The sequence below is a fragment of the Oncorhynchus nerka genome, linkage group LG22, assembly GCF_034236695.1.
Source record: "Oncorhynchus nerka isolate Pitt River linkage group LG22, Oner_Uvic_2.0, whole genome shotgun sequence".
NCBI classification, from domain to species: domain Eukaryota; kingdom Metazoa; phylum Chordata; class Actinopteri; order Salmoniformes; family Salmonidae; genus Oncorhynchus; species Oncorhynchus nerka.
In genome coordinates, this window is record NC_088417.1 from 96,450,923 (window position 1) to 96,474,959 (window position 24,037).

At 41.2% G+C, this 24,037-nt stretch overlaps 1 protein-coding gene across 4 annotated transcripts in view; it reads left to right on the forward strand.

Annotated features, from left to right (window-relative positions):
- The window catches only part of ptpn13 (protein tyrosine phosphatase non-receptor type 13), a 179,564-nt gene that overhangs the window by 128,409 nt on the left and 27,118 nt on the right, over nucleotides 1–24,037 (forward strand). For 2 of the 4 annotated variants that reach the window (XM_065007620.1, XM_065007623.1), the window contains exons 17-28: nucleotides 1,771–1,933; nucleotides 2,183–2,334; nucleotides 2,460–2,606; nucleotides 2,845–2,984; nucleotides 8,536–8,651; nucleotides 12,697–12,786; nucleotides 13,215–13,322; nucleotides 16,674–16,805; nucleotides 17,862–18,352; nucleotides 18,924–19,061; nucleotides 21,594–21,687; nucleotides 22,783–22,868. In XM_065007620.1, the coding sequence (XP_064863692.1) occupies nucleotides 1,771–1,933; nucleotides 2,183–2,334; nucleotides 2,460–2,606; nucleotides 2,845–2,984; nucleotides 8,536–8,651; nucleotides 12,697–12,786; nucleotides 13,215–13,322; nucleotides 16,674–16,805; nucleotides 17,862–18,352; nucleotides 18,924–19,061; nucleotides 21,594–21,687; nucleotides 22,783–22,868 (1,857 nt within the window). The remainder of the gene's footprint in view (nucleotides 1–1,770; nucleotides 1,934–2,182; nucleotides 2,335–2,459; nucleotides 2,607–2,844; nucleotides 2,985–8,535; nucleotides 8,652–12,696; nucleotides 12,787–13,214; nucleotides 13,323–16,673; nucleotides 16,806–17,861; nucleotides 18,353–18,923; nucleotides 19,062–21,593; nucleotides 21,688–22,782; nucleotides 22,869–24,037) is intronic. The other 2 variants (XM_065007621.1, XM_065007622.1) reach the window with 2 other exon arrangements.

A 24,037-nucleotide genomic window follows, 5' to 3' on the forward strand; every position in this document is an offset into this window, starting at 1 on the left:
AAAACACTTCGAAATACGTTTGTAATGCAACTTTAGGTATTAGTAAACATTAATAAGCGAAAAAATTCATCAGGAGGCGATGTAAAGATCATTAGCTGTCCGTCTGGAAAAATGTCCGGCTAGAAACTCAACGAAAATATCCGGTCCTAGACCAGAGGAGATACGGTGCCCTGCATGTGTTTGACCAAGAAAAAACTCGAAGGGAAATGACAAGACTCTAGACACCGTGTGGAAGCTGTAGGTACTGCAACCTCAGTCAATTAATTGTGGTTCACCTTTATCAATGGGTTCAAGTAGCGCATGGATATATTTTCCCATTTTCAGTGATCAGTTTTTCCTGTGCTTTTCGATGTAAATGCCGTTCTGGTAAAGCCACAGCAGTGATTTAACCAGTTTTATAAACGTCTGAGTGTTTTCTATCCACACAGACTAAGCAAATGCATATACTATATTCCTGGCATGAGTAGCAGGGCGCTGAAATGTTGCGCGATTTTTAACAGAATGCTCAAAAAAGTAGAGGGTCGACTTAAGAGGTTAATGTGCCCTGTTTCTTCTGTATTAATGTGCCCTGTTTCTTCTGTATTAATGTGCCCTGTTTCTTCTGCATTAATGTGCCCTGTTTCTTCTGTATTAATGTGCCCTGTTTCTTCTGCATTAATGTGCCCCATTTCTTCTGCATTGCTTTGTAATGTGCCCTGTTTCTTCTGCATTAATGTGCCCTGTTTCTTCTGCATTAATGTGCCCTGTTTCTTCTGCATTAATGTGCCCTGTTTCTTCTGCATTAATGTGCCCTGTTTCTTCTGCATTAATGTGCCCTGTTTCTTCTGCATTAATGTGCCCTGTTTTTTCTGCATTGCTTTGTAATGTGCCCTGTTACTTCTGCATTGCTTTGTCATGTGCCCTGTTTCTTCTGTATTAATGCGCCCTGTTTCTTCTGCATTGCTTTGTCATGTGCCCTGTTTCTTCTGTATTAATGCGCCCTGTTTCTTCTGCATTGCTTTGTCATGCGCCCTGTTTCTTCTGCATTGCTTTGTAATGTGCCCTGTTTCTTCTGTATTAATGTGCCCTGTTTCTTCTGCATTGCTTTGTCATGCGCCCTGTTTCTTCTGCATTGCTTTGTCATGTGCCCTGTTTCTTCTGTATTAATGTGCCCTGTTTCTTCTGCATTGCTTTGTCATGTGCCCTGTTTCTTCTGCATTGCTTTGTCATGTGCCCTGTTTCTTCTGTATTAATGTACCCTGTTTCTTCTGCATTGCTTTGTCATGTGCCCTGTTTCTTCTGCATTGCTTTGTCATGTGCCCTGTTTCTTCTGCATTGCTTTGTCATGTGCCCTGTTTCTTCTGTATTAATGTGCCCTGTTTCTTCTGCATTGCTTTGTAATGTGCCCTGTTTCTTCTGCATTAATGTGCCCTGTTTCTTCTGCATTAATATACCATGTTTTTTCTGCATTGTTTTGTAATGTACCCTGTTTCTTCTGCATTAATGTACCCAGTTTCTTCTGCATTGCTTTGTCATGTGCCCTGTTTCTTCTGCATTAATGTGCCCTGTTTCTTCTGCATTAATATACCATGTTTTTTCTGCATTGTTTTGTAATGTACCCTGTTTCTTCTGCATTAATGTACCCAGTTTCTTCTGCATTGCTTTGTCATGTGCCCTGTTTCTTCTGCATCGCTTTGTAAAATTTCTCCGTCACTCATTGAATGCCATTTTTTCCCCCCTGTTTGGTGTAATGCTCTCACTCACTTTTCTTATTCGTCTGTTTCTCTGCAGAAGAAGAAAATCTGTCTTCAGAACACGTCAGACGGGATCAAACACCTGTTCCAGACAGACAGCAACAAGACCTGTCAGTACCTGCTGTGCCTCTGCTCTGCTCAGCACAAGTTCCACCTCCAGATGAAGGCCCGGCAGAACAACCAGGAGCTGCAGGACTTAGGTGAGACAGAGGAAGATGGTGAACTTAACGACAGCATGTCTACATGAGCTTTGTCACATGTCCTCATCCTAAACAGTAGAACAATTTAACTGATTCTGTTAGACCTACTTATGGGGTGGAGACATACATTTTAGGTAGCATTTTCTTTACATTTCAGTTATATGAATTATTGTATAAGATTTAGCATTTAAGACCCCCTGATAAAGTGTTCTCATAATATTCGACCTGGTACTTCTCCCTGTTTCACAGAGAACTCTCCATTGAACCTCCTGCAGTACTCTCTGGGCCAGGGGGGGGTGGAGGGGATAGGGAGGGCCGTGAGCTCTGCCAGCCTGACCGCTAGCTCCTCAGCCCGCTCCGCACACTCAGACTCAGACCTGAAGAGGATTTCCTACTCAGAGGTAATTGATGTTTTACATCTTTAGAAATCCCCGGTCCAATCCCCAGTTCCTCTGTTCTTTGTGGTGTGTAGTTTTAATTACATCCCAAATTTTTTTGTGAAAAACAATAACAAAAGTTATCTCAGGTGGCCCTGAACAAGGCCCCTGGCGGCCGGCTCCATGCCCAAGAAGAGGTGCTCTTCCCTGGGTTCAACTCCGGCCTCGGCCCCCACCACCACCACCCTTCCAATGTCCGGTTAATGATGAGCAGATCACACCACAACCTGGGCCAGGTATGATGACATTTAATCATGCTGTCTTATGGATGCTATGGCTCTTCTTATGGCTCTTCTTATGGCTCTTCTTATGGCTCTTCTTATGGCTCTTCTTATGGCTCTTGACTTTGTGTTATTATTTTTGTTGTGTGTGTTTTTATCTACTGCTGTATGACATTTTCCCATCTGAGATTAATAAAGTTCCATCCAAGCAGCTATTAAAATATTGATCTATCCATGTATGGCTCTATCCAAGGTGCCTGAATCTCCAGAGCACCGTGCAGTCTCCTTCAACAGCCAGTCTCAGTCTGCTGTGAACCATGCCCAGCTTCCGGACTCCCACCACCGAGCCAGCTCAGACACAGACTCCATCTCTGTAGCTTACCAGCAGGATAGGTGAGTCACCTATACCTTAAGTGCTCACCTAAGCCTCTTTAGTGAAAGGGAGAGACCATCCGATGATCCAAAACACTTCCCCTGATATTGATTTAGAAGATGGCTTACGGTATATGTTACCGTAACGATAAAACATTTAGGAAAATGGCATGTTGTAATGCGGTGCGTGCTGGTGGCAGGGAAGTCAGGCGCAGGAGAATGAACTTGGTCAAAACAGAGCTGTTTAACCTCTTGCTCCTACCTGACACACAGGCGTCCCATCTAGACATCTGGAAATGCAAATGCGCTACGCTAAATGCTAATAGTACTAGTTAAAACTCAAACGTTCATTAAAATACACATGCAGGGTAGTGAATTAAAGCTACACTCGTTGTGAATCCAGGCAACAAGTCAGATTTTTAAAATGCTTTTCGGCGAAAGCATGAGAAGCTATTATCTGATAGCATGTAACACCCCAAAAGACCCGCAGGGGACGTAAACAAAATAATTAGCATAGTCGGCGCTACACAAAACGCACAAATAAAATATAAAACATTCATTACCTTTGACCATCTTCTTTGTTGGCACTCCTAGATGTCCCATAAACATCACTATTGGGTCTTTTTTCGATTAAATCGGTCCATATATAGCCTAGATATCGATCTATGAAGACTGTGTGATCAAGGAAAAAAATAGCGTTTCATAACGTAACGTCATTTTTAATTAAAAAAGTCGACGATAAACTTTCACAAAACACTTCGAAATACTTTTGTAATGCAACTTTAGGTATTAGTAAACGTTAATAAGCGATTAAATTGATCACTAGGCGATGTATATTCTATAGCTGTCCGTCTGGAAATAATGTCCGGGTAAATCTCAACCAAAATATCCGTGCGCTGCCTTGCGTCTGTTTGACCAAGAAACAAATAGTAGGCAAATGACAAGACTCTAGACATCGTGTGGAAGCTGTAGGTATTGCAACCTCGGCCCCATTTAATGTGGTTTCTATTCAACAATACGTTCAAGTGGCGCATGGATATATTTTCCCATTTTCAGTGATCAGATTTTCCTGCGCTTTTCGATGAAACGCACGTTCTGTTATAGTCACAGCCGTGATTTAACCAGTTTTATAAACGTCTGAGTGTTTTCTATCCACACATACTAATCATATGCATATAATATATTCCTGGCATGAGTAGCAGGGCGCTGAAATGTTGCGCGATTTTTAACAGAATGTTCGAAAAAGTAGGGGGTAGGAGTAACAGGTTTATAAACTTTCTTTTTTTTTACTCCGAAAGCCCAAGTATACAAAATAACATGATGGGGTGCAAAACACATCGCACACCAGAACAAATAACACACCTACATACAACAAACAATCTCTGACAAGGACATGAGGGGAAACAGAGGCTTAAATACACAACATCTAATGAATGGGATTGGAACCAGGTGTGTAGGAAGACGAGACAAAACCAATGGATAATGGATCAAGGATGGCTAGAAGGCCGGTGACGGCGACCGCCGAACACCACCCGAACAAGGAGAGGGACCGACTTCGGAAGTCATGACACATGTTTGGGTCTAATCAAATCATCACATTTTATTAGTCACATGCTTTGTAAACAACAGGTGTAGACTAACAGTGAAATGCTTAGTCAATAACAATACTTGTATTTAACTTTTATTTAACTAGGCAAGTCAGTTAAGAACAAATTCTTACTTACAATGATGGCCTACCGGGGAACGGTGGGTTAACTGCCTTGTTCAGGGGCAGAACGACGCATTTTTACCTTGTCGGCTCGGGGATTCGATCCAGCAACATTTCGGTTACTGGCCCAACGCTCTAACCACTTGGCTACCTGCCAGGCCAATCCCAGCTCTTTTCATGTGTTCTGCTTCCTTCTCCAGCCTACTCTTCATTGAAAGCAGAATCAGACTTTGTCAGGCAATGTTTAGGTGCTCCATAGAAACATCCCAAGCATTTGAATAAAGATGGTTATTATTGCAGCAGACAGCATTGTGTCGTCCTGACTGAGCCGGTGGTGATTTTTAACATGTAAATCTTGGTGGGGCAAACCAACAAACAAACAAACAAACAAACAAATGGTGGGGATGAATGCCAGCCAAGTCACAACACTAAACAATACATTAATTGCACCAAACGGTTAGGGCCTACATATAAAGCTGTCCCAACTGCAGACTCCCAACAGCAGTCCCAACACATTACCACTGCTACAGTGGAATGGAGCCTAGTCTGGCAGTGAAGCAGTTCATTCAGCTTCTTTTACTGCTTAAAAAAAAACATAGTTGAAATGGCTGACTTAAACAAATGTGGTTTCTACTGACAATTGAGATGTACAAACTATGGCATAAGAGGCCAACACGCGGGTAAGAGGCCATCCATAATTTCTATTAAGGCACTAATGCGCGAGCTAGGATGGACGTAGTCAATATAACGATTTGACCAGCACTTTTGAAATGTACAGCGCCAGAATTCAGAACATGGACAATAGTGTTCTCCCTGTACACCAAGTCAGAAGGGTAGGATAACTACAGGGGGCATATAAGCAGACAATGACATCTCTTACAATATTCAATGATTACATTTCTCGAAAAACAGGCTTTAGGCTACATGTGCAACACCAAGTCAGAACATTAGGCGAAATTAAGAGGGGAAAATAGACCAAATTATTAGGGTGAGGCTACTAACAGCTTACTACACAACATACACTTAGTATTACTTTCTTAGCTACAGTCTACATTATCTCCCTGGCAAATTACATCATTTATGCAGCAGCATACAATACATTTTTGGACTCACCTTGTTGTGCTGTGATCACTTGAACAGGAAGGCGCTCCTTCTTGTGGGCAAATTTTGTAACCAAAGTCGGGTATTCTCTGAAACTATGGTGCTTTCAAGACAACTGGGAACTCTTAGGGGGGGGGGACAAGGTCCAATCATGATGATGTCAGTGATCTTCAGGTAGGAGCTCTAGAAAAGAGGCCCGAGTTACCGACTTACAATTTTGAGTTGGATGACCGTTCAAAACGTCCCAGTCGGAGTTCGTTTTTTTTCCCCCCTGAGTTATTTGTCTTGAACTCACTGAAATCAGATTTCCCAGTTCTGAGTTAAGTTGTTTTGAGCTCGGCAGAATTCATGCTGGGTTGACAGCATGGCCAATGTTGAATGTTTATCATTTTAAGTTTGGAAAAGTGACCTTGAAAAACTTCTTAACTTCTTGCGGCGAGCCATCCCGGATCCGGGATCGTGAATACAGCCTCAAGCTCATTACCATAACGCAACGTTAACTATTCATAAAAATCGCAAATGAAATGAAATCAATATGCTAGCTCTCAAGCTTAGCCTTTTGTTAACAACACTCTGTCATCTCAGATTTTCAAAAATATGCTTCTCAACCATAGCAAAACTAGCATTTGTGTAACAGTATTGATAGCTATTGATAGCTAGCATTAGCATTTAGCGTTAGCATTCAGCAGGCAACATTTTCACAAAAACCAGAAAACCATTCAAATAAAATCATTTACCTTTGAAGAACTCTGACTCTGTCAGATAGCAAATGTTCAGTTTTTCCTGAAAGATTATTTGTGCAGGAAAAATCGGTCCGTTTTCTGTGTCATGTTTGGCTACCAAAGAAAAACAAATTCATTCGTCAAAACGCCAAACTTTTTTCCAAATTAACTCCGTAATATCGACTGAAACATGGTAAACGTTGTTTAGAATCAATCCTCAACGTGTTTTTCACATATCTCTTCGATGATATATCGTTCGTGGAAGTGTGCTTTCCCCTCTGAATCCCATGGCAAAATGCCTGCAGCTGAAGTTTACGCACCAATTTAGACAAAGGACACCGGGCGGACCCCTGGCAAATGTAGTCTCTTATGGCCAATCTTCCAATGATATGCCTACAAATACGTCACAATGCTGCAGAAACCTTGGACGAACGGCAGAGAGCTTATGCTCGTTCATGGCACATTCACAGCCATATAAGGAGACGATGGAAAACAGAGCCTCAAAAATTCTGCTCATTTCCTGTTTGAGGTTTCATCTTGGTTTCGCCTGTAGCATGAGTTCTGTGGCACTCACAGATAATATCTTTGCAGTTCTGGAAACGTCAGTGTTTTCTTTCCAAAGCTGCCAATTATATGCATAGTCGAGCATCTTTTCGTGACAAAATATTGCGCTTAAAACGGGCACGTTTTTTTATATAGGTTGAAGAGGTTAAGGATCAAATCCCGTTTAACAAGATAGATTTGACAACATCCGGTGAAACTGCAGAGCGCGAAATTCAAATTACAGAAATCTAAATATATAACTTTCATGAAGTGTCATACATCAAAAAAAAGCATAACTTCTTGTTAATCCAGCCGATTTCAAAAAGGCTTTACGGCAAAAGCCCACCATGCGATTATCTGAGGACAGCGCCCCGCATACGAAAGCATAAACCATTTTCCAACCAAACAGATGCATAAGAAAGTCAGAAATAGCAATAAAATAAATCGCTTACCTTTGAAGATCTTCATCTTTTTTGCAATCTCAAATGTCTGTTACACAATGAATGGTCGTTTTGTTCGATAAATTCCTTCATATCCCCAAAATGTAAATTTATTTGGCGCGTTTGATTCAGAAATACACCAGCCCAACATGATTACAAAGTATCTTATGCGTTACCTGTAAACTTGGTCCAAACATTTCAAACAAAGTTTCTAATCCAACCTCAAGTACCCTAAAATGTAAATAATCTATCAAATTTAAGATGGAATAAACTGTTTCCAATACCAGAGAAAAACAACACGGAGCGTGCAGTCAATTGTTTTTTCTCCCTGGATTGATTGTGCTCGGGGTTTCACCCGACAAATCAGTTCTGTTATACTCACAGACATTATTTTAACAGTTTTAGAAACTTTTGAGTTTTCTGTCCAAAACATATCCTATCTTCTGGGCCTGAGTAACAGGCTGATTACTTTGGGCAGGGCTTGCCTACCTTAAGCACCACAGCAGACTATTTTTTTACTATGTAATATATCTTCATTCCTTTGTCTGTGGATCAGTGAGTGTTCTAGTCTATGTCTAGTCATGCCTTTAATTAGCCCTCTAGGGGAGGAGAGGCGAGGGAGGGCCTTTCTGGTTCAGTGCTGAGTTGACAGTACTTTGTCTTCCCTCATATCTTCCTCCCACCGGATTTTGTTTTGAGGCTTTTTGGAATGGAAAGATGTTCTGCTCTGTTCTTATTAAAAAGGTGTTTGGTTCTGACCCATAGACTAGAACAGGGCTTCATATTAACATCATGTTCATTTGTGAAGGGGATTGTTTAGCCACAGTCTCTGTGTTGTTTTTGCTTCCAGACAGATTAACTACCATCTGAATATGGAGTTAGTTCTAGCCTAAGACTTTCTCTTTTAATACAGCAGTATAGTTTGGGCTGTCCCAGACCAGTAACAAAAAGATCATACTCTGCTCTGTAGGGGCTCTGTAGAAGGGTGTTAATGCTCTTTCTCCTTCCTCTCTCTCTCTCCCTCCTCTCTTTCTCTCTCCTCTATCTCTCCTCAACAGAAGGTTTGGCTCCTCAGCATCGCACGGCAGCACCGCCTGGAGTCTTAAGAGCTTCCAGAAAGAGTCTGACTCCTCCTCCTCCTCCGTGGAAGAGACGGGACATGCTGATGTCGTAGGTCAGTCTTTTTCTGGTTGCTATGAGACATGCTGTGCTTGTCTTTCTGTTTTTTGTTGTTTGCTTTGACATTGGCCTTGGCAGTACCAACACTGTCTGTCTGTGTGAACATTGTCCATGTATTGTCTAGTAACTATGTGAGGATGTTTCTTGTATTCAGGTAGGCAAACTCCCTTTCCAGGTGTGAGCTCTGACTGGCGTCAGCGCCTGTCTCTCTGACAGCGCCCGTCTCTTTATAGTCCACTACCACCCTATTCCCTTTATAGGCCACTACTACCCTATTCCCTTTATAGTCCACTACTACCCTATTCCCTTTATAGTCCACTACTATCCTATTCCCTTTATAGTCCACTACTACCCTATTCCCTTTATAGTGCACTACTACCCTATTCCCTTTATAGTGCACTACTACCCCATTCCCTTTATAGTCCACTACTACTCTATTCCCTTTATAGTGCACTACTACCCTATTCCCTTTATAGTCCACTACTACCCTATTCCCTTTATAGTCCACTACTACCCTATTCCCTTTATAGTGCACTACTATCCTATTCCCTTTATAGTCCACTACTACCCCATTCCCTTTATATTCCACTACTACCCTATTCCCTTTATAGTCCACTACTACCCTATTCCCTTTATAGTCCACTACTACCCCATTCCCTTTATAGTCCACTACTACCCCATTCCCTTTATATTCCACTACTACCCTATTCCCTTTATAGTCCACTACTACCCTATTCCCTTTATAGTCCACTACTACCCTATTCCCTTTATAGTCCACGACTACCCTATTCCCTTTATAGTCCACGACTACCCTATTCCCTTTATAGTCCATGACTACCCTATTCCCTTTATAGTCCACTACTACCCTATTCCCTTTAGTCCACTACTACTCTATTCCCTTTATAGTCCACTACTACCCTATTCCCTTTATAGTCCACTACTACCCTATTCCCTTTATAGTCCACGACTACCCTATTCCCTTTATAGTCCACGACTACCCTATTCCCTTTATAGTCCATGACTACCCTATTCCCTTTAGTCCACTACTACCCTATTCCCTTTAGTCCACTACTACTCTATTCCCTTTATAGTCCACTACTACCCTATTCCCTTTATAGTCCACTACTACCCTATTCCCTTTATAGTGCACTACTATCCTATTCCCTTTATAGTCCACTACTACCCTATTCCCTTTATAGTCCATGACTACCCTATTCCCTTTATAGTCCACTACTACCCTATTCCCTTTATAGTGCACTACTACCCTATTCCCTTTATAGTGCACTACTACCCCATTCCCTTTATAGTCCACTACTACTCTATTCCCTTTATAGTGCACTACTACCCTATTCCCTTTATAGTCCACTACTACCCTATTCCCTTTATAGTCCACTACTACCCTATTCCCTTTATAGTGCACTACTATCCTATTCCCTTTATAGTCCACTACTACCCCATTCCCTTTATATTCCACTACTACCCTATTCCCTTTATAGTCCACTACTACCCTATTCCCTTTATAGTCCACTACTACCCCATTCCCTTTATAGTCCACTACTACCCCATTCCCTTTATATTCCACTACTACCCTATTCCCTTTATAGTCCACTACTACCCTATTCCCTTTATAGTCCACTACTACCCTATTCCCTTTATAGTCCACGACTACCCTATTCCCTTTATAGTCCACGACTACCCTATTCCCTTTATAGTCCATGACTACCCTATTCCCTTTATAGTCCACTACTACCCTATTCCCTTTATAGTGCACTACTATCCTATTCCCTTTAGTCCACTACTACCCTATTCCCTTTAGTCCACTACTACTCTATTCCCTTTATAGTCCACTACTACCCTATTCCCTTTATAGTCCACTACTACCCTATTCCCTTTATAGTCCACTACTACCCTATTCCCTTTATAGTCCACTACTACCCTATTCCCTTTATAGTCCACTACTACTCTATTCCCTTTATAGTCCACTACTACCCTATTACCTATAGTCCACTACTACCCTATTCCCTTTATAGTGCACTATAAAGGGAATAGGTTCGCCATTTGGGACACTTGTCGGTCTCGTGAGTGGGTTTTTTAGCTGTATTTAGCCTCAGTTATATAGGTGTAAGTAACTGCAACAACACTAAGTCTCATTGGTAGAGTTCCATAACTCTGGCTTCTGTTCCCCATGTGTGGCCAAAATGGCACCCTATTCCCTATATAGTGCACTTTAAATTGGACCAGGGCTCCCCAGTTGAACAGCCTCATGCTTGGCACCAGAATGTATCGTGACCTTATACCCTAGTTTAGCCTGTGTTATCTCGCTCCCATTAGCCACTGGCCCACACACACACACACACACACACACACACACACACACACACTGCTTCTGTTGTGTTGGATGACAGTGATGTATAGATGTGCCCAAGCGATCAGCCTGTTTAAACCTCTTCAATGCGTCATACATACAGGCTGCTCCCAGTTAGAGAGCAGAGCGATGCATTTCACCAGTCTCTGTGATACAACAGAGAGAATGCCTACAGACACACACCCACAACAGATAATACTGTCCATTCAAACTTCATGTATTTAATGATGTGGGTCATTAATCTTGCGGAGTGGTGTGCTCACCATAGTGTGTTATTAGGTTACCCAGGGTCCAGGAACACGCATCTTCTTATTCAACATGTTATGGTCAGTAGGACAGGAAGTCCTCAGTCAACTTTATGGTCAGTAGGACAGGAAGTCCTCAGTCAACTTAATGGTCAGTAGGACAGGAAGTCCTCAGTCAACTTAATTAATTAATTAATTAATTACAACCTTGATGATTTGATAGTGGTACTGTTTAAATGTACATCACGCTCTAGCGACTCCTTGTGGCGGGCCGGGCGCCTGCAGGTCATCGGCTGAACTGTGTTTCCTCGGACACATTGGTGCGGCTGGCGTCCGTCCGGGTTAAACGAGCCGGTGTTAAGAAATGCGGCTTGGTGGGTCATGTTTCAGAGGACGCATGACTTAACCTTTCGCCTCTCCCGAGCCCGTTTGGGAGTTGCAGCGATGAGACAAGATCGTTATCATGAAAATTGGGGAAAAAAAGGACGGTATTATTATTATTAATGTTCTTATTGTTATTATAATAATAATAGAATAATAAAAACATCAGATTTGTGATGATGACATGCAAGAGATCTGTCATTCATTCATTGCAATGATCATTGAGCTTCTGAAGAAGATAACCCTCTTCCTTACTTTCTGTGCCCCCCCCTGAATGATAAAGTTACCAGGTAGTTAGCTAGCTAGCAATGAAGTAACACGACTGAACAAATGGTGTAAGTAACTGCAACAAGATCAGCATGACCAGAGTTCTGCCCCCCTACTCTCTGAAACCCTGTTGTAGACAGAGAGACAGCAGGTTAGTATGAACAGAGCAACAGACCAGAGTTCTGCCCCTCTACTATCTTTAAACCCTGTTGTAGACAGAGACAGCAGGTTAGTATGAACAGAGCAACATGACCAGAGTTCTGCCCCTCTACTATCTGAACCCTGTTGTAGACAGAGAGACAGCAGGTTAGTATGAACAGAGCAACAGACCAGAGTTCTGCCCCTCTACTATCTGAAACCCTGTTGTAGACAGAGAGACAATGAAGTAACGCGACTGAACAAATGGTTAACTATGTCAACGCGAGAGCAGTTTTAGAACATGCGGTCATGGCGATCTGCGACAGGAAGCAGAGGATGTTGTACCCATAATATGGGTCAGCTCATTTGACCTGATTTGTTATCTGGGATTGTTTTTTCTTCATAGTCACACAGTGCTCTCCAAATAAAACTCCTGGTCACACAGCAAAATGTGACCAAATTGGTTGTACTTTAGAGCCCTGAGTACCATTTTAGTCATTTAGCAGACGTACTTATCCAGAGCGACTTACAGTAGTGTGTGCATTCATTTTCGTACCACATACATGATCTAGTTTTCGGTAGCTTTATATACACACTTCTGTAAAGCTAAGTAAATGCTTCTCCTTGGATGGCGTTTTACCAAGGTTCCCTGAAGACGACGCTGAATGCCTTGCCTTCCTCAGAGAGAGAGATTACCACGGTCAATCTGAAGAAAGATGTGAAGTCTGGCCTGGGTGAGTTCCCCTCTTACTCTGTGGTGTAGCTTAGATTGTCGGGACGGGTTTGACTGATTGGGAAGCAATAGATCCATGGGAACCGGAATAGAGCTGGCTGAGTTGATACAGAGACACTGATAAATGGCTGAGGTTAGTCCCACTGCTTTCAGAAGGGTTTTCAGGCCTAGAGCAGGTGCACTGCATAGAAGTGCACTAAGACTCTCAGACAAAAACAGCCTCATTTAGTGCTGCCAACTACCACGCCACAACATTTAGCTGTGATGGATGGACCTCCAACATAGGGGAAACACTATTGGGCTACAGTACCTTCGGGAAAGTATTCAGACCCCTTGACTTTTTCCACATTTTGTTATGTTACAGGCAGGGGTAGAACTCTGGTCTGTTGCTCTGTTCATACTAACCTGCTGTCTCTCTGTCTACAACAGGGTTTCAGATAGTAGGGGGGCAGAACTCTGGTCATGTTGATCTTGGCACCTTCATCAGCTCCATAACTCCTGGGGGTCCTGCTGATATCAACGGCTGCCTCAAGCCAGGTCAGTGAGAAAACAATGTATTGTATTATAATAATGTAGTGTGTAATAATAATGTAGTGTGTGATGATAATGATAATGTGTGTGATACTAATAATAATGTAGTGTGTGATGATAATGATAATAATAATGTAGTGTGTGATAATAATGTAGTGTGTGATGATAATGATAATAATAATGTAGTGTGTGATAATAATAATGTAATGTGATAATAATAATGTAGTGTGTGATAATAATGATAATAATAATGTAGTGTGTAATAATAATGTAGTGTGTGATGATAATGATTATAATAATGTAGTGTGTGATAATAATAATGTAGTGTGTGATAATAATTATAATAATGTAGTGTGTGATAATAATTATAATAATGTAGTGTGTGATAATAATTATAATAATGTAGTGTGTGATAATAATTATAATAATGTAGTGTGTGATAATAATGTAGTGTGTAATAATAATGTAGTGTGTAATAATGATAATAATAATGTAGTGTGTGATAATAATGTAGTGTGTAATAATAATGTAGTGTGTAATAATGATAATAATAATGTAGTGTGTGATAATAATTATAATAATGTAGTGTGTGATAATAATAATAGTGTAGTGTGTGATAATTATAATAATGTAGTGTGTGATAATAATGTAGTGTGTGATAATAATGTAGTGTGTAATAATAATGTAGTGTGTAATAATGATAATAATAATGTAGTGTGTGATAATAATTATAATAATGTAGTGTGATAATAATTATTATAATAATGTAGTGCGTAATAATAATGTAGTGTTTGATAATAATGTTGGGTGTGATAATAATGTAGTGTGTAATAATAATGTAGTGTGTAATAATAATGTAGTGTGTGATAATAATAATGTAGTGTGCAATAATAATGTAGTGTGTGATAATAATTATAATAATGTAGTGTGTGATAATAATTATAATAATGTAGTGTGTGATAATAATTATAATAATGTAGTGTGTGATAATAATGTAGTGTGTAATAATAATGTAGTGTGTAATAATGATAATAATAATGTAGTGTGTGATAATAATTATAATAATGTAGTGTGATAATAATTATTATAATAATGTAGTGCGTAATAATAATGTAGTGTTTGATAATAATGTTGGGTGTGATAATAATGTAGTGTGTAATAATAATGTAGTGTGTAATAATAATGTAGTGTGTGATAATAATAATGTAGTGTGCAATAATAATGTAGTGTGTGATAATAATAATAATGTAGTGTGTGATAATGATAATAATGTAGTGTAATAATAATAATAATGTAGTGTAATAATAATGTAGTGTGTAAATAATAATAATAATAATGTAGTGTGCGATAATAATAATGTAGTGTAATAATAATGTAGTGTGTAAATAATAATAATAATAATAATGTAGTGGAATAATAATGTAGTGTGTGATAATAATAATGTAGTGGAATAATAATGTAGTGTGTAAATAATAATAATGTAGTGGAATAATAATGTAGTGTGTGATAATAATAATGTAGTGGAATAATAATGTAGTGTGTAAATAATAATAATAATAATAATAATGTAGTGGAATAATAATGTAGTGTGTGATAATAATAATGTAGTGTGATAATAATAATGTAGTGTGTGATAATAATTATTATAATAATGTAGTGCATAATAATAATGTAGTGTGATAATAATGTAGTGTTTGATAATAATGTAGTGTGTAATAATGATAACAATAATGTAGTGTGATAATAATAAAGCAGTGTGTGGTAATGACAATGTAGTGTAATGATCATGTAGTGTAATGATCATGTAGTGTAATAATAATGTAGTGTAATAATAATAATGTAGTGTAATAATAATGTGGTGTGTAATAATAATGTAGTGTGTAATAATGTAGTGTAATATTAATAATAATAATAATGTAGTGTAATAATAATGTAGTGTGTGATAATAATAATAATGTAGTGTAATATTAATAATAATAATAATGTAGTGTAATAATAATGTAGTGTGTGATAATAATAATAATGTAGTGTAATATTAATAATAATAATAATGTAGTGTAATAATAATGTAGTGTGTGAATAATAATAATAACAATAATAATATAGTGTGTGATAATAATAATGTAATGTAGTGTGTAATAATAATGTAGTGTGATAATAATAATGTAATGTAGTGTAATAATAATGTAGTGTGATAATAATAATGTAGTGTGATAATAATAATGTAGTGTGATAATAATAATGTAGTGTAATAATAATGTAGTGTGATAATAATAATGTAGTGTAATAATAATGTAGTGTAATAATAATGTAGTGTGATAATAATAATGTAATGTAGTGTAATAATGTAATGTAGTGTAATAATAATGTAGTGTAATAATAATGTAGTGTGATAATAGTAATGTAGTGGAATAATAATGTAGTGTGATAATAATGTAGTGTGATAATAATAATGTAGTGGAATAATAATGTAGTGAATAATAATAATAACAATAATAATATAGTGTGTGATAATAATAATGTAGTGTGTAATAATAATGTAGGGTAATAATAATGTAGTGTGATAATAATAATGTAGTGTAATAATAATGTAGTGTAATAATAATGTAGTGTGTGATAATAATAATAATAGTGTGTGATAATAATAATAATAATGTAGTGTCTACTACTAATAATAGTAATGTGTATTATAATAGTCATTTATGTATTGAATAATAATGTATTGTATAATATAGCATAATTTACCAAATGCACTTAATGTCTAAAATGTATTGCACCATGTCTTTGAAACCAAGCCAAAGGGTCTGCTCGTACTTGTGTAATACACACTACATGACCAAAAGTATGTAGACACCTGCTCGTCAAACATCTCATTCCAAAATCATGGGCATTAATATGGAGTTGGTCTCCCCCCCCCCCTTGCTGCTATAACAGCCTTCACTCTTCCGGGAAGGTTTTCCACTAGATGTTGGAACATTGCTGCGGGGACTTGCTTCCTTTCAGCCACGAGCATTAGTGAGGTCGGGCACTGATGTTGGGCGATTAGGCCTGGCTCACAGTAGGCGTTCCAATTCATCCCAACGGTGGGTTGCGGTCAGGCCTCTGTGCAGACCAATCAACTTGTAGTTGACCGGGACAGCTCCAGTAGAGCAGAAATTTGATGAATTGACTGTTATTAATGTAGAATAATAGTGAAAACTAAAAACTATGAAACCTCAAATCTAACATCAAAACTATGAAATAACACATGGAATCGTGTAGTAACAAAAAAAAAAAAGTGTTAAACAAATCAGAATATATTTTATATTTGAGATTCAGATGTATGTGCCGTGCCAGTGTGTGTGTTGTGTTCTGCAGGGGACCGTCTAATCTCTGTGAATGAGGTGAACCTACAGGGCCTTCCCCACACCGCTGCCACAGAGGTCCTGCAGAGCGCTCCCGATGATGTCACACTGGTGGTGTCTCAACCCAGAGAGAGGCTTTATGAAGGTAGTTTATTCAAGATTATGGGCAGTTATTAGCAGCTATGTCTTGACTTCGCCCTATTTGGTAAAAGACCATCTTCTGTATACCAACCCTACCTTGTCACAACACAACTTATTGGCTAAAACGCATTAAGAAGGAAAGTAAGTTCTGGTTCTGGTTGGCTGGGGTTAGCGCTGGTTCTGACTGGCTGGGGTTAGCGCTGGTTCTGACTGGCTGGGGTTAGCGCTGGTTCTGACTGGCTGGGGTTAGCGCTGGGTCTGACTGGCTGGGGTTAGCGCTGGGTCTGACTGGCTGGGGTTAGCGCTGGGTCTGACTGGCTGGGGTTAGCGCTGGGTCTGACTGGCTGGGGTTAGCGCTGGGTCTGACTGGCTGGGGTTGGCGCTGGTTCTGACTGGCTGGGGTTAGCGCTGGGTCTGACTGGCTGGGGTTGGCGCTGGGTCTGACTGGCTGGGGTTGGCGCTGGTTCTGACTGGCTGGGGTTGGCGCTGGGTCTGACTGGCTGGGGTTAGCGCTGGGTCTGACTGGCTGGGGTTAGCGCTGGGTCTGACTGGCTGGGGTTAGCGCTGGGTCTGACTGGCTGGGGTTCGCGCTGGGTCTGACTGGCTGGGGTTAGCGCTGGTTCTGACTGGCTGGGGTTAGCGCTGGGTCTGACTGGCTGGGGTTAGCGCTGGGTCTGACTGGCTGGGGTTAGCGCTGGGTCTGACTGGCTGGGGTTGGCGCTGGGTCTGACTGGCTGGGGTTGGCGCTGGTTCTGACTGGCTGGGGTTGGCGCTGGTTCTGACTGGCTGGGGTTGGCGCTGGATCTGACTGGCTGGGGTTGGCGCTGGGTCTGACTGGCTGGGGTTAGCGCTGGGTTTGACTGGCTGGGGTTAGCGCTGGGTCTGACTGGCTGGGGTTAGCGCTGGGTCTGACTGGCTGGGGTTAGCGGTAGAGCAATCCTATAACTAGTATCCTTCATGAATGTAGTTATAGATGTTTGAGGCACTATAAGCGCCTATGTCACGCTTTATAATCCGTAGCAGTGCAATCATAACCACTATTCCTGTCTGTCTCCTCTAGAGCCTCCGTCAGGGTTTGTTTATAAACCCCAGGCTCCTCTGGTGGTCTCTGGACAGCGACGACAGGACCTGGACTTTGAGTCTTCAATTGAGGAACAGGAGGCAGGAACAGGCTCCCCCAGCCCTCCTCTCCCCACCACCACCCCGTCTGTCTCCACTGTCCCACGCCAGAGCAGCCTCCGCTCACAGGACTCCAGGACCGAGAGCACCAATGCACCTCACCAGACCCCCGTCAACGGCACCCACCCCCATCGCACCCTGCCCACTGAAGCTGCCTCTGTACCCGTATCCATACTCCATCACCAGGATCGAACCAACAACATCTCCTTGACCTTCGACCCACTCAAAGCGTCTCCACCAGCGTTGCCACCCAAAACCAGGAAAGCTAAGATCCCTGAGGTCCCTAAAGACCCAGACTATTCAGATAGAGGGGACTCTGAAATGGATGAGGAGACGTACTCTAGTAGTCAAGAGAAACCAAAGTTTAAAAAGGTAGGTAGGGGCCGGTGTTTTTTCTGACAAAACTTTAACAAGAGTTCAACAGGTGCCAGCTCTGTTTCAGTTACCTGTAATGGAGAGTTTTTCTCTGGTGGTGTTTTGGTGCTTTTGACATGTCTGGTAGTCAGTAGGGCTACAAGATCAAATTCAAGAGCAACATGTACAGCGAATAATGTTGAACATCTTGTGTATCTTGTGAAGACTACCTGAGAAACAGTCCCTAGTATTTTAGTCATATGTTTGTAGGTATCCTCAAGGTAGACTATACAATACCACTACAAAGATGCATGTAGTGAACAAACCTCTCAAATGCTTGACGTTTTTAACAAACTAATTGCATGTTTTGTTTACTCATGTCTGGCTACATGTCATTGCATTTAGAATTTTAACAAATGCAATACGGCGTTATAGTATGGCTGCATCTTTTGATCTTTTCCTATGTTTATACCTCCTATACCAATTCCTCCCCCTTCCTCTAAAACTACTTCCTGTTATTCTCTTCTGCATGTCTGTTGCCTGGCAACAACCCCAATGTTCCATTTACTGCCATGTTCTCTGTTTGCAGGAGTTAACTCCTCCTCTCCCCAACGGCAGCATGGGAGGGTTAAGTGGCAATGTCCCAGGGGTCAGTAGTCTCTCTCCTGGAGATCTGTTTGTCGTTGAGCTGTCTAAACAGGACAGCAGCTTGGGCTTAAGTGTCACGGTACTGTTACTTAGTGTCACGGTTCTGCTACTGAGTGTACTCTTTCTGGTACTGTTCTGAAAGGTTCTCCCATTTGTTTTGTTTTTTGGGGGGGGGGTTCTTTCCTCATGACTGGTGTATGTGTTTTCCTGTAGCTCTGCTGCCTAGCGTCGCTCTGCTGCCTGGCGTCGTCGGTCTGCTGCTTGACTTTCATTGTGGGATTTGTAGATTGCTTTGCGTCTCTGCATGCAAATTTTCTCAAACAGACATGTTGAATAGATGAGGATTCACACATGGTGACACTGGCGCTGTAGGTACAGATTACAGAAGTATCATTTGACCCACCAGTTTAATCTTGGTTTTACTAATGCCTGCGTAGATGTTGTGCCACTGCCTGCTTGACCACTTTGATTTGCTGAAGTGACCAGCAGTGTAATTTCCCCTGTGAATGAGTGGTATTATTATTGTTAGTGTCTTTCAACTTGAGTCATGTGGTCTATCATGGTGATACGTCATGTTAACAACACCACTTAGATAAATCTGATCTGTATAATACAAACCAACTAATAACCCCATAGACCGGTAGTCTGTGGAAGACATGAATAAAGCATTATGCTCCCTCTGTCTGGTTGACTAGTGAATACAGCATTATGCTCCCTCTGTCTGGTTGACTGTAGAGAATACAGCATTATGCTCCCTCTGTCTGGTTGACTACTGAATACAGCATTATGCTCCCTCTGTCTGGTTGACTGTAGAGAATACAGCATTATGCTCCCTCTGTCTGGTTGACTGTAGAGAATACAGCATTATGCTCCCTCTGTCTGGTTGACTGTAGAGAATACAGCATTATGCTCCCTCTGTCTGGTTGACTGTAGAGAATACAGCATTATGCTCCCTCTGTCTGGTTGACTGTAGTGAATACAGCATTATGCTCCCTCTGTCTGGTTGACTGTAGTGAATACAGCATTATGCTCCCTCTGTCTGGTTGACTGTAGTGAATACAGCATTATGCTCCCTCTGTCTGGTTGACTGTAGAGAATACAGCATTATGCTCCCTCTGTCTGGTTGACTACTGAATACAGCATTATGCTCCCTCTGTCTGGTTGACTGTAGTGAATACAGTATTATGCTCCCTCTGTCTGGTTGACTACTGAATACAGCATTATGCTCCCTCTGTCTGGTTGACTGTGGAGAATACAGCATTATGCTCCCTCTGTCTGGTTGACTGTAGAGAATACAGCATTATGCTCCCTCTGTCTGGTTGACTGTAGTGAATACAGCATTATGCTCCCTCTGTCTGGTTGACTGTAGAGAATACAGCATTATGCTCCCTCTGTCTGGTTGACTGTAGAGAATACAGCATTATGCTCCCTCTGTCTGGTTGACTACTGAATATAGCATTATGCTCCCTCTGTCTGGTTGACTGTAGAGAATACAGCATTATGCTCCCGCTGTCTGGATGACTGTAGTGAATACAGCAGTATGCTCCCTCTGTCTGGTTGACTGTAGAGAATACAGCATTATGCTCCCTCTGTCTGGTTGACTGTGGAGAATACAGCATTATGCTCCTTCTGTCTGGTTGACTGTAGAGAATACAGCATTATGCTCCCTCTGTCTGGTTGACTACTGAATACAGCATTATGCTCCCTCTCTGGTTGACTGTAGAGAATACAGCATTATGCTCCTTCTGTCTGGTTGACTGTAGAGAATACAGCATTATGCTCCCTCTGTCTGGTTGACTACTGAATACAGCATTATGCTGCCTCTGTCTGGTTGACTGTAGAGAATACAGCATTATGCTCCCTCTGTCTGGTTGACTGTAGAGAATACAGCATTATGCTCCCTCTGTCTGGTTGACTGTGGAGAATACAGCATTATGCTCCCTCTGTCTGGTTGACTGTAGAGAATACAGCATTATGCTCCCTCTGTCTGGTTGACTACTGAATACAGCATTATGCTCCCTCTCTGGTTGACTGTAGAGAATACAGCATTATGCTCCCTCTGTCTGGTTGACTACTGAATACAGCATTATGCTGCCTCTGTCTGGTTGACTGTAGAGAATACAGCATTATGCTCCCTCTGTCTGGTTGACTGTAGAGAATACAGCATTATGCTCCTTCTGTCTGGTTGACTGTAGTGAATACAGCATTATGCTCCTTCTGTCTGGTTGACTGTAGAGAATACAGCATTATGCTCCCTCTGTCTGGTTGACTGTAGAGAATACAGCATTATGCTCCCTCTGTCTGGTTGACTGTAGTGAATACAGCATTATGCTCCTTCTGTCTGGTTGACTGTAGTGAATACAGCATTATGCTCCCTCTGTCTGGTTGACTGTAGAGAATACAGCATTATGCTCCCTCTGTCTGGTTGACTGTAGAGAATACAGCATTATGCTCCCTCTGTCTGGTTGACTACTGAATACAGCATTATGCTCCCTCTGTCTGGTTGACTACTGAATACAGCATTATGCTCCCTCTGTCTGGTTGACTACTGAATACAGCATTATGCTCCCTCTGTCTGGTTGACTGTAGTGACACGACCTGTTCTCCTCAGGGTGGAGTGAATACCAGTGTGAAGCATGGAGGGGTTTATGTGAAGGCCATCATCCCTAAAGGAGCTGCAGAACTGGACGGAAGGATCCAGAAGGGTAAGCTATAGCACCTAGGTCCTGTTCAGTAAGGCACACCGTAGCAAAAGGTTTTAAAACAAGGGTTTCTTATTGGACATGTCCAGGTAGTCCCTCCGGTGCCTGATCAACACATCAGTGGGGAGAAAACATTTTTTTATTTATTTATTTATTTTATTATTTTTTTCCCTTTATTTTACTAGGCAAGTCAGTTAAGAACAAATTCTTATTTTCAATGACGGCCTAGGAACAGTGGGTTAACTGCCTGTTCAAGGGCAGAACGACAGATTTTGTACCTTGTCAGCTCGGGATTTGAACTTGCAACCTTTCGGTTACTAGTCCAATGCTCTAACCACTAGGCTACCCTGCCGCCCCTGGGGAGTACTACCTGACCTTGTCCAATAAGAACACAGAGTTAAGCTTTCCGTAGCAAAAACCTGTGCCATGGTGCATCTTACTGAACATTACCCTGATGGACTTGCGCCAGCATGGAGGATTCCCAACAAACCTGCCGTGGTATCATGTTGTCAGCACCTCAATGCTTGACTGGTGTTTGCTGAGTCAGACTGTTTATATACACTGAGTCTACAATACATTAACAACTCTTTCCATGACATAGACTGACCAGGTGAATCCAGGTGAAAGCTCTGATCTCTTATTGATGCCACTTGTTAAATCCACTTCAAATCAGTGTAGATGAAGGGGAGGAGACGGGGTTAAAGAAGGATTTTTAAACCTTTGAGACAATTGACACATATATTGTGTATGTGTGCCATTCAGAGGGTAAGTGGGCAAGCAAAAATATTTAAGTGCCTTTGAACGGGGTATGGTAGTAGGTACCAGGCGCACCGGTTTGTGTCAAGAACTGCAGTGCTGCTAGGTTTTTCCACAATCAAGATTCCCGTGTGTATCGAGAATGCTCCACCACCCAAGGGACATGCAGCATTGGAGTCAACATGGGCCAACATCCCTGTGGAACGCTTTCGACACCTAGTGGAGTCCACGCCTCGACAAATTGAGGCTGTTCTGAGGACAAAAGGGGATGCAGCTCAATATTAGGAAGGTGTTCCTAATGTTTTGTACACTCAGTGTAATACCCGTCTCTATTGTTACTAGGTGACAGGGTGGTGGCTGTCAATGGGAAGAGTCTGGAAGGAGCCACTCACAAGCAGGCTGTGGAGACCCTCAGAGATACTGGAAAGGTCAGTGCAGTCACAGTTGAAGCGATAGTTCACTTTCATCAAGTTTGACCTTATTTCCACTTACCTGTGGTGGTGATTGATTGCCTACTACGGTATGATTTAACCAGACAGTTTTTAAAGTCCATTAGCTTGTTTAGCAAGTTCCAGCATCTACAGTGGAAGTCTGAAGTTTACATACACTTAGGTTGGAGTCATTAAAACTAGTTTACATACACTTAGGTTGGAGTCATTAAAACTAGTTTACATACACTTAGGTTGGAGTCATTAAAACTAGTTTACATACACTTAGGTTGGAGTCATTAAAACTAGTTTTTACAACCACTCCACATATTTCTATAGTTTTGGCAAGTCGGTTAGGACATCTACTTTGTGCATGACACAAATCATTTTTCCAACAATTGTTTATAGACAGATTATTTCACCTATAATTCACTGTATCACAATTCCAGTGGGTCAGAAGTTTACATACACTAAGTTGACTGTGCCTTTAAACAGCTTGGAAAATTCCAGAAAATTATTTCATGGCTTTAGAAGCTTCTGATAGGCTAATTGACATCATTTGAGTCTATTGGAGGTGTACCTGTGGATGTATTTCAAGGCCTACCTTCAAACTCAGTGCCTCTTTGCTTGACATCATGGGAAAATCAAAAGAAATCAAACAAGACCTCAGGAAAAACAACAACAGCAAAGGACCTTGTGAAGATGCTGGAGGAAACGGGTACAAAAGTATCTATATCCACAGTAAAACGAGTCCTATATCAACATAACCTGAAAGGCCACTCAGCAAGGAAGAAGCCAATGCTCCAAACCACCATAAAAAAGACAGACTACGGTTTGCAACTGCACATGGGGACAAAGATCATACTTTTTGGAGAAATGTCCTCTGGTCTGATGAAACAAAAATAGAACGGTTTGGTCATAATGACCTTCGTTATGTTTGGAGGAAAAAGGGGGAGGCTGGCAAGCCAAAGAAGTACGGGGGTGACAGCATCATGTTGTGTAGGTGCTTTGTTGCAGGAGGGACTGGTGCACTTCACAAAATAAATGGCATTATGAGGGAGGAGAATTATGTGGATATATTGAAGCAACATCTCAAGAAATCAGTCAGGAAGTTAAAGCTTGGTCACAAATGGGTCTTCCAAATGGACAATGACCCCAAGCATACTTCC